The 10,370-nt window shown below is 39.9% G+C and overlaps 1 protein-coding gene across 6 annotated transcripts in view; it reads left to right on the forward strand.

Moving 5' to 3' along the window:
* LOC138058914 (radical S-adenosyl methionine domain-containing protein 1, mitochondrial-like) overlaps nt 1–10,370 on the forward strand; it is a 31,293-nt gene that overhangs the window by 3,043 nt on the left and 17,880 nt on the right. For 5 of the 6 annotated variants that reach the window (XM_068904371.1, XM_068904368.1, XM_068904370.1 and 2 more), the window contains exons 4-11: nt 108–240; nt 2,549–2,594; nt 2,661–2,722; nt 6,198–6,303; nt 6,453–6,545; nt 6,639–6,689; nt 6,826–6,879; nt 10,284–10,360. In XM_068904371.1, coding sequence (XP_068760472.1) covers nt 108–240; nt 2,549–2,594; nt 2,661–2,722; nt 6,198–6,303; nt 6,453–6,545; nt 6,639–6,689; nt 6,826–6,879; nt 10,284–10,360 — 622 coding nt within the window. The remainder of the gene's footprint in view (nt 1–107; nt 241–2,548; nt 2,595–2,660; nt 2,723–6,197; nt 6,304–6,452; nt 6,546–6,638; nt 6,690–6,825; nt 6,880–10,283; nt 10,361–10,370) is intronic. The other variant, XM_068904369.1, reaches the window with a different exon arrangement.

Here is a 10,370-nt window from a genome sequence, read left to right on the forward strand (position 1 = left end):
TATTATTATTATTATTATTATTATTATTATTATTGTTATTATTATTATTATTATTATTATTATTATCATTATTACCTAATATGTTCTTCAAAATGTACTGATTCAAGGAACACCGAGTTTAGCAGAACCTTGGACAATCTCATCAGTGCTCAACAGCATTTCAAGAATTTGCCATTTTCCATGTGATGCTGAGGTGACTCTGGAAGCCAATCCAACATCAGTGGAAACAGATAGTCTCAGGTACACAATAGTCGTACAATTAATAATAATATGTAATAATGTAATTCATGTTTCTAAATGGCCAACATGCAGTGATTCCCACCAAGCTTTGTTTAAAACTGAGTTTCATTTTTTTCTTCCGTAACCTTGTACTTGAGCTGTACCAGTCTATACAAAATAGACCCCCTGAGCATATGCGTCATCTTCATTTTTCCCTTTGCACTGTGCCAAAGTTTTTGCACCCAAAGGGTGCATTCTAGGCTCTTGTCAACTTTTGTACTCATTGTTATACTCTCTTTCACTGGCAACATTTAGCTAATGAATTTGGTTAGTATTGTAATAATAATAACCACTCAGTCACCAAGCGAATTACGCATCGATAATATAATATTGATCCTCTTGGGCAGCAGGTACAAAATACAGGTCACTGGTCACAAGTCACAGGTCATTGTTTTACCAATACAGATACATATAGAATCCTTAGGCCTAATTGAGCCTAAAAAATTTAATAGCTTTTAGGCCTAAGGTTAGCATTGGTAAACAGTTAGGGTTGTTTCTGTATTGGTAAAACAATGACCTGTGTGTGACCTGTGTTTTGTACATGACATGTACACATACCTGCCCCTTCTTGGGTGGGAAAGGAGGATGCCATTATTATTTCCTTAAAGGTTGAAGAGCTACTATGACAAAACTCGCATTTTTCCTATCTAAGCCATTTTAGGACATATACATGCAGTCTAGATAAGTAAGAAGAAGAATGCTGTTTACCATTTTCAAAGATCTCTTTTTGTTCCAGAGATATTCAAGTTTTTTAAAATATGCAAATGAGCCAAGTGATGACATCATAAAGCTCAACCGATTTTGGTCAAATATGATGATCATGAAGAAAGATATCTAGGCCAATTTGTATCAGAAATGCTTGATTCTTTGCAGCGACATTCTAGTAGATGTGCTGTACAATATGAACATACCAGTTTTGTTGCTATGGCAACATACGGGGTTCCAGACCTCCCTGATATTAAAGGCTTTGCAGGCCACCTTTGGCATTCTGTTTTGATATTTACCAATGGTGCCTCATCTGCATGATCCTGCAAACATATAAATATGTTAGGCCAAGTTTGTGGCCTTGTTAAATGTTTTTTAGCTTAAGATCACCAAAAATATTGAAACCAGGTTGGAGGGGACTGGAAAAGAGTGAGTTGCCATGGGAACCAATATCTTTATAGCCGTACATGTGTTGCCTGTAGAACTATTAACCCACCAAGTTTCAATGGTCTCTGGCTGCAAATTGACCATTAGATAGCTCTAATTATATACTTGATGTTAAATTGGATTGAGTCAATGACGCCATCAGTCCTCTTAATTGTATATTTACACATTTTTCAAACTTAAATACTATCGATCTCAGATGTCCGTGGACAAGGGCTTTTTTTAAGCCCACTTCATGGACCGTTGATTTCAGTCTGTGGTTGAAAAATTCTAATCACATGATAACATTTTTTGTGGCTCTGTGGTTTTGAAAATACTAACCATGTGGTGCTAGTCCTTCCTTCTTTCCAGGCCCAAGAAAAGTTTCCACCTGCTTCTTATTTCCTCGGAAAAGGCTGTTCCTGGGTTAGCCGTAATAGCTTCAGCCAATTTTACTCGCTGTCAACATCGTTTTGTGCTTTTCTCTTTGGGGAGAGCAACAGAAAATAGCGTCACAAGGTCGGTATTTTCGGAACCGCAGAGCCACAGAAAAAGTTGTCACTTGATCAGAACTTTTTAACCACACACTGAAATCAATGGTCCGTGAACTGGGCTGAAAAAAAACCCTTGTCCACGGACATGTGAGATTGATAGTATCTCCAAAAACAATGCAGATATTTCCAAATGGTAAACGGCATTTTTAATCTTTCCTGGTATTCTATGTGATAAACCTAAAAATTCAAGGGATAAAAATTTGGTCATAGTAGCTTAGCTTGGCAAGAGTACCATAATACAATCAACAAGGTAGTGTGGTGCATTTCCATGAAGTGCATTACAGACAGGCAGTGTATTAGCTTAATTATGCTGCATTGATTAACACTAAAAGCCAATAATAGTCACACAGAATTTAAGGAGTAATGTGACTCAGTGCTTCAGGCCTCCATAAAAATTGGTCATGTATGTGCATTTTGCATGGGTTTGAGCTTTTGAATTTGGTCTTGCAGGAGCCCAAAATAATAGAAGACGTCAGAGAAATGTTTAAGTATACCTAATAATAATTATAACTAACCTTTCATTTAAGGCATGTATATGAAAATTGGGTCTTGTTGTGGAACTGGTTTTCCTTATTTCCTTTTTTTAGACATTTCCATTCTGCTGGAATCAACCGTCTTTCCCTTGGTGTCCAGGTATTCAACTTTAATGATATGCAAGAGAGTATCTTCACAATGATATTGTTTATTTAACCCTTTCAGACCTTCAATCCAAGAGGTTTGCTTCTTCTTGGAAGGGATAACACTGTAGAAGATTCATTGCAGTAAGTTCTTTAGATTTAATTGCTTTTTACTGGTTAGTTTGGAAAATACAACACACCTGATAAGTTAGGTAACTTGTTAGGGGAGGAAAATCAGGTTTATGATTAGTCAGACGGGAGAACATGCCATGTCAGGGTCCAACATAGGTTTGGCAGGATGTGGGATTTGGATTAAAATTTGGGCAGGATGTGGGACGTGAAAAAATTAAAGGTGGGATATGGGATGAAAATAGGTGGGATACAGGATAGGTCGGTTATATGTGGGATAGTGTTACCTCACATAAGTTGAAAAGCTTTGATTTGCTTGCAGAATGAAAAATTTGGCTAAAAGACTATTAAACAATCCCCAGAAACAAAGCAAAAAAAAATTGACCTATTCCAGTCACTCGATTTTCTGTTGTTTGTCTTCTTAGAGTAACACATGGCACAGGTTAAAAGTAACCTTGTGGTCAAAGGTCGATTTCTTACAACTACATTGCATTCATTGAAATGGTGGCCATGGCAACAGTATCAGCTCCACCAACCTCGAAATCTCTGACATAATAAACTGCTTTCCGATTTATTATAAAAAATCATGGAAAGGAAATATAAATAAATAAATAAATAAATAAATATTGCTAGTGCTTATCCGCCCTTACTTGCAGTTGAGGACTGAATTACGAAGGGCACAGCTCACAACATCGGGCTGAAAACATACAAAGGTGCCTCAGGCTGCCGCTATACAGTCCATATTTGATGTCGGAGCACAGCACCACAGCTAGATGTTAATTAGCTGTGAGTCGATTTTGATGAGGGAGAAAAACCCTCGAGTCAGGTTGAGATTGACTCAGCCCGGCTCGCAGTGGTGGGAGGCCCGATAGATAACCACTAAGCTACCCTGACTCCCAAAACATTACAAATAGTTTTCTCCTTAAGGTAAAATTTTTCTGGGGATGGTACTCCAGGGTAATAACAATGGACTTGCAGCAAGATATACATGTATATGCTTTTTTAGCCCTCTGGTATCTGCTCAGAATTCAACAATGTGGTATATGTTTGCAACACCCAAACGAGCTGTATCAAGATATTCACAACCCTTCAGGAAACTGCCAAATTCCTTAAGAGTAATAAAGACCTTTTTTCTGCATTTTCTATTCATGAAAAGCACCAGGCGTACGACTCCTGTGACCCTTCAGGTGCGATCAAGATTTAGAGTGAGCAGGTCCTTACAGGTTTTAGAGCAGAATGCAACATCTATCAGGGAACTGAACTGCCGCTTGCCACTTTCTTTAAATGCCCCCGAAGGAAGCATGGCAGCAAAGACGGTAGAGTTACGCAGTAGTCAAGAAACTATGCAAATGAGGATTAGAACATATGAAGCAAAATCTAGATATTCTGGGATGTGATGACATCAATCTACTGGGCCCGGTTGTTCGAAAGCTGATTAACTTAATCCAGGATTAGCGTAAACTTTGGTTTGCATTTTTAACTTTTGGGTGAAAGCTTCTTTTGGTTATTTTTTGGTTTTCAAGCTTGCCTTCGTCTAATGTAAAATTTTGCCAAATATCAGCGTTGTACAACATTTGGGAGTAGAGAAATAAACTCCTTGGTTATTTTTTAATCTGGGATTAGCGTTAATCGGCTTTCGAACAACCGAGCCCTGAGCTGCATGATCCTTGATGTAGGAAATGTACATTCAGTCGCTCATCACAAAAACCAAGTCTCCATGGCTTTCCGATGTATGCGCAACTTTAGAAGCACAGAGAAAGAAGCATTCAAATCCACTTCATGGTCTGTAATGCTACCCAGTCCCCGAGAGATCATTGGGCCTTTTTGAAATACCATCAATACCACTACCTGCAGTGATCAAAGCTGCCAGAGACAAAATTTCAAAGATGCGGGACTGGGCGAGTGCGTATTGGTCTGTGCAAAAGAGAAGCACAGGCGAGGAAACTACCATGGCAAGGGCTGGAACACTTGCAGACTACCTGTATCAAAAGGAAGTTTTGGTTGGAGAAAAAGTCAGCTTCCAGTCGACTTCAAAAGCGTAAAACAGGGGCATGCCACACCAGGACGAACCTGAAGACAAAGTCTCCAAATTCAACTCCAGTAGTGATGAAGAAAGTTGTGCGGGTGAAGATCTTACAGAAGAAGGAAGCATTGGAGGGAATCTACAAATTACTTGAGATACAGATTTTCTCTTTGGGCGCAAAATCCTGATTTTTGGCCGATCTGCTCGTTTTAACAGACAATTCGTTTTCTAAAGTAGAGCCAGGAGCAGAAGATCAGCTGTCTCCTGAAAATGGCCAGCACCTGCCGTTGCTTACAGTTACGTTCAGTTGCGCTGGGTAAGGCAGACTGGCCAGGAAATGGCTTTATTACGGCGCATTTTGCCCCTCACCTGAGCTGACTTAAGTGTATCTTTTAAAACGTTGACAGTAAATGGGCATGCGAGCACATACAGGTTCACTCATTTGAATCCTCTGTAAGTGGCATTTTCAGTCTAACTGAACTTTTGTGTAAGTTTAAGTGATTTCATTGCTGCTTAATGAGAGTGGTACATTATTGGTTATGTGCCGCAACCTCGGTCCTAAATGGTTATAACACTTCGCTTGAACATCAAGTGAAGCGCATCAAAGCTATTAATAACGTACCCCTCCTCTTCCCTCCCATCAATGTTGCATTCACTGGTTGGTTTTTGCACTCCAACCCATAAACATCAACATTGAAGGGGCAGAGGGGGCAAACTGCCGTCTGTGTTGCAACATTTGTGACTGAGACTGCAGCTATATAAACTGTCAATCAGTTGAAATATAGTGTTGAGCTGGAGCAAAGTGGTTTCAACCAGGCGGAATCAGGATGAAAATGCTGATTGCTGCGGGATGGAATAATAGTAGCGGTGGGATGCAGGATTGAAAAAGCCTAGTTTTCCCCTATTCCCTCTGATAGACAACAAATCAAACACAACTGGTCACTTGTTAAAAAAGGGGAACTGACTGCTGCACTGGATAGACCTAGTAACGGACTGTACCGCTTAGCCCAGCAATCTGCAAGCAATGAGACCCCGTTTGCGTTTATTGAAACTAACAGAAGCCCAGAGAATAATAACGTGCCTGCTGCCCGTCAGGAAAACCCCCTTTTTAGAGGAAACCTGAACCCTCCCGAATGCAGAACCAGGCACTTAACAAATACCCCGAGGGTGAGGGGTGGCAAATCCAACAACTGTAAGATAACAAAATAAATCAAAACGACATTAATAAAAAATCTCGAAACGAGAGCAAGTTGGCAGCAACGTCAGCATAGAATGGCTCGACTCAGCAAAATCCCACCCTTGTAGCACTTGCGTTGCCATGGAAACTGTCAAAATCGCCGAACCGTGAAAACAACGATTTGCTGCTATTCTTCGAACCGCAGCAAATAACGATTTTGGACCCTCATGTCATAGTGTAGGAAAACTCTGTGGACTATTAGGATTTACAATTTATAATTATTATTTTAGAGCATTGCAGACTGCAAAATCCATATTCCCTGGGAAAGTGTCGATTGATTTGATGTTTGGCAGACCACAGCAAACCCTAGATCAATGGCATAAGGAGCTGGTTGAGGTTAGTTGTGATTATCATCAGGACCGGAGTGATGATCCTATGCTTGGGTACGGTTCTTACCATTACCTACGCTGAAGGAACACTAACTTACAATGTTTTTTATTTGTTGTTTCATAAATTATATCTTTTTTTCCTTAATTAATTAATAGGCATTATCTGTGTGTGATGATCATGTATCTCTGTACCAGCTAACTCTTGAAAGAGGAACTCCTCTTTATCATGATGTCAAAGGTGGAAAACTGGTGAGGGATTTCATCTCAGAATGAAAAATTAATATTGTGTGATATTTCTTGACATTCACAAACCCATGCACTTCCTTGTATAATTTGTTCCAGTCTCTTCCTGTTTCCGATGTGTTGGCTGAAATGTACCAGTTAGCAGTGGATGTCAGTGAATATTCTTTTGAGTATTGTGCATTTTTGTTTTCTGTAAATTTAACCCTAACCCTAACCTTGTGTCATGAATAGTTTCCTGGGATCTATGATGTTAACAACTCACTGCTGGTCTTTTTTTCTCAAACAGACCCTACCTGCTTATGGATTCTATAGATATGAGGTGGCGAACTTTGCCAGACCAGTAAGCTTTCTTCAAGTTAAATAAGATGCTAAGAAAGTCAATGATTATGAGCATCATTGATTAATATTGTTGCACAACAATGTAATCAACACTTAAGCCCTCAGCACTGTGCTGCATTAATTTGCATTTAATCAACACTTTCATGCTTAGCACATATTCATGCACTCATGTAACCCGCATGTATTAAAGGACGTTCGCACGAAAATTTTCTAACATTGATTTTTTTTCTGCGAATTTTACCATTGAAAGATGATGAGTCAGTGATGTCAGAAATGTAAACAAAATGGGGGGTCACTGTTTTGGAGAGAACTTGCCCGGAAGAACACCCTAAATCTGAAAAAAGGGTTTAACTCATGTAGCTCGCCCTGTTGGCTTGCATGACTCACAGCCATGGCTTGCATGGCTCGCTGACTCGCACATGTCCTCACTCGGACGTTTTGAGTGTAGTCCTTCCTCAGAGCTAAACTCTTTTTTGTCTTTCACATAGTAGGACTATACTTTTTGTAACGAAAAAAACAGTGATGTTGTTTATTTTAATAAGTCATTTGGCAACATATCTTGTTTATTACAAGGTTTACAAATATTTGTCTCTCAAATTTTCAATTAAGAAGTCTAGAGCAGTATATTGAGTATACAACTACCGGAAAGTAACCACATTACAATAACGGTACAATGTTGTTATTATTTTGCACTGTTACGATATTAATAAACTTGAGTTTATTGTGAAATGCAATTACTCGTTTTTCAAAATGGCCTGTTTACAAGGTGATGTAAAGGAAATTCCTCTGGAGTAATCAAAAGCAGCACTGCACAGATCTAATCTTGGAGAATATATACGTGATCGGATTTCTCTAATCTTGGTCACTACTCACCACCAATCAGTCGATCGCTGTCAAAGATTGGAATGTTGGACCTGCCATTGATTGGTGGGCATTTTCTAGGCATGGAATGAGCACACTTTGACGAGTGTGTTAACAACTTTCTGGCTGATTTCTGCATAATTTCTTGAAGCCACTTTTTCATACCTGTGTCCTCTGTGAGAAATTCGATTGTGTACTAATGGGACAAGATTTGAAACAGTTTCCGTTTTGAAACTACTTTCTTGTTGTTTCCTGTGAAGAGTTTTCCAATGCTGTAAGCCCATTTCTTTTGAGTTATCGTCTGATAGATTTACCACCTCTGGGCCCAGTTGTTCAAAAGCCGATTAACGCTAATCCCAGATTAAAAGTTAACCAATGAGTTTATTTCTATACTCCCAAATTCTGTTCAACGCTGATATTCGACCAAACTTTACATTAGAAGAAGTCAATCTTGAAAAACAAAAACAAGCAAAGGAAACTTTTACCAAAAAGTTGAAAACATGAAACAAAAGTTCATGCTAATCCGGGATTAAGTTAATCGGCTTTCAAAAATGGGGCCCTGGTGTCTAAATGTGAATAAATTAAAGTTTTGAACGAAAGTGGCCTGGGGTGAATAATAAAATATTTAATTATAGATTATTATGGAGATTTTGCATGATCTGCTTGTGGGGTCAAGTTGATGAGAGAGTGGCAACAGATCCAGAGATAGGTCAAGTTTGGGTGTCGTGCATAGACAAATGGCATCACTACCTCTGTGGCAAACATGACGTAACAGTCCATTCAGATCACCAGTCCTTGGAGATCATTTTAAAAAAACCTCTAAGCAAAGCCCCACGTACACTACAAAGAACTACGCTCAGACTCCAGAAATACCAGTTTACCGTACGTTACAAGAAAGGCAAAGAACTTTTTATCGCAGATACCCTTGGTCCGCGCAGCCATTAAGAATGGTGCGCATGCAAAGTGTTTCGTTTGGAGCTAGCGCAAGTGAATGTAACGCCAAACTGAGTCACAGACTCCTTACAGTCTTGAGAGGAATGGTCCTCAGTGGTGGGCTCTTGGAGAGAAAAGAAGTACCTGGAGAAATAAGAGCCTACTAGGGTTTCAGAGACGAAATCTCAGTGTATGATGATGTCCTTTACAAGTCCCATCAAGTCATCATGCCCGCATCCCTGAGACCCGAACTGTTACGAAAGACACACAAGGCGCATTAGGGCATGGATAGTAGCATACGAAAAGCATGCAAGTCGATACATTGGCCAGGAATTTAAGCAATCAGGGAAGCATGTTTGTCATGCAGTATTTGTGCCCAGTACCTGAGCGAGCGACCACACGAACCTATGAAGTTGCATGACATACCGTCCAGACATGTATTGGTCCAACTTAGTGAATGTGGATTTGTTTCATTTGAATGGCATCAATTACCTCATTTTGGTGGATCATTATAGTGACGTTATCCAACTGGAACCTTTGCGAAATACCTTGGCCAGCACAGTCATCGGTTGCTATGAAGAGAAATTTTGCCCGATACAGAGTTCAGATGAATATGTAACTGATAACGACCCACATTTTGACAGTAATGAATACTCATGTTTCGCTCACAAGTCCGGATTTACCGTGCTAAAATCATAAATATCGTGAAGAAATCTCGTCATGAGGACCCGTATATATTGTTCTCTTGGCTTATCGAAACACGCCTCAACAGGGACTCGACCCTTCCCCTGCTTGGCGTCTAATGTCCCGCAGACTGGCCCCACAAACAGTGCCCCCCATGTTGTCTTAAAAAACATTTCAGAAAAGAGGAAAAAGTCCAAGATGCACTACAACAAGAGGGCGTCGAACCCACTCGAAGAGTTTGCACAAGGGGAAAAGGTCAAATCTCAAAACCAGGCCCACAAATATATCTCAACCATGGATTTATGGAGTGGTAGAAAGCCCAAGCCACAAACTTGTGTAGTGAACACACTGTTAGGGCCAATCCACCATAATCATGCACAGACCCAAAGCGCCAAAGCAGAGCCACTTCACGGACATAGCACAATCATTGACGAGCTCGAAGTTGCATCCATCCCTTCAGAAGGAAACCAAGACAGACAACCACAACCAACCAACAATGAATCAACAGAGGAAACAGTCCCCAGTACACCTCAAGCTGCATCAGAAACAGTGTTTCCTCGAGAGACTGAATGTAGACAGTGCCGCTCTCAACAAGAAAGGAAACGGCCCTAAATAAGATTCAGAGACTATGTCATGTAGACTCATGGGCAATTTATTAAAGAACTTTAAGAATCACTTGGAGACAATTTATGATTACACTATGAAGCTAGTTATCTTTTGCTTTCCAAAAGAGAAAGGGTGTTGCACTCAGCACTGCACTGCACTAGCATTTAAGCAACACTTTTGCGCTTAGCACATACTTACTCACATACTTGATATGTAACCCGCATGTATTTAAGTTGTAACAAGTGCATTAAAGTTCAATTTTTGACTGCTCATAACAGAGTTGTCAACAATATCACTTATTTTACAATAATGATCTTTTAGGGGGCAGAAAGCAGACACAACTTGTCATACTGGAATGGCACACAGTACATTGGAGTGGGTCCAGGGGCTCACAGCAGGTTATTTCAT

Source organism: Montipora capricornis, chromosome 8 (assembly GCF_036669925.1).
Source record: "Montipora capricornis isolate CH-2021 chromosome 8, ASM3666992v2, whole genome shotgun sequence".
Taxonomy (NCBI): domain Eukaryota; kingdom Metazoa; phylum Cnidaria; class Anthozoa; order Scleractinia; family Acroporidae; genus Montipora; species Montipora capricornis.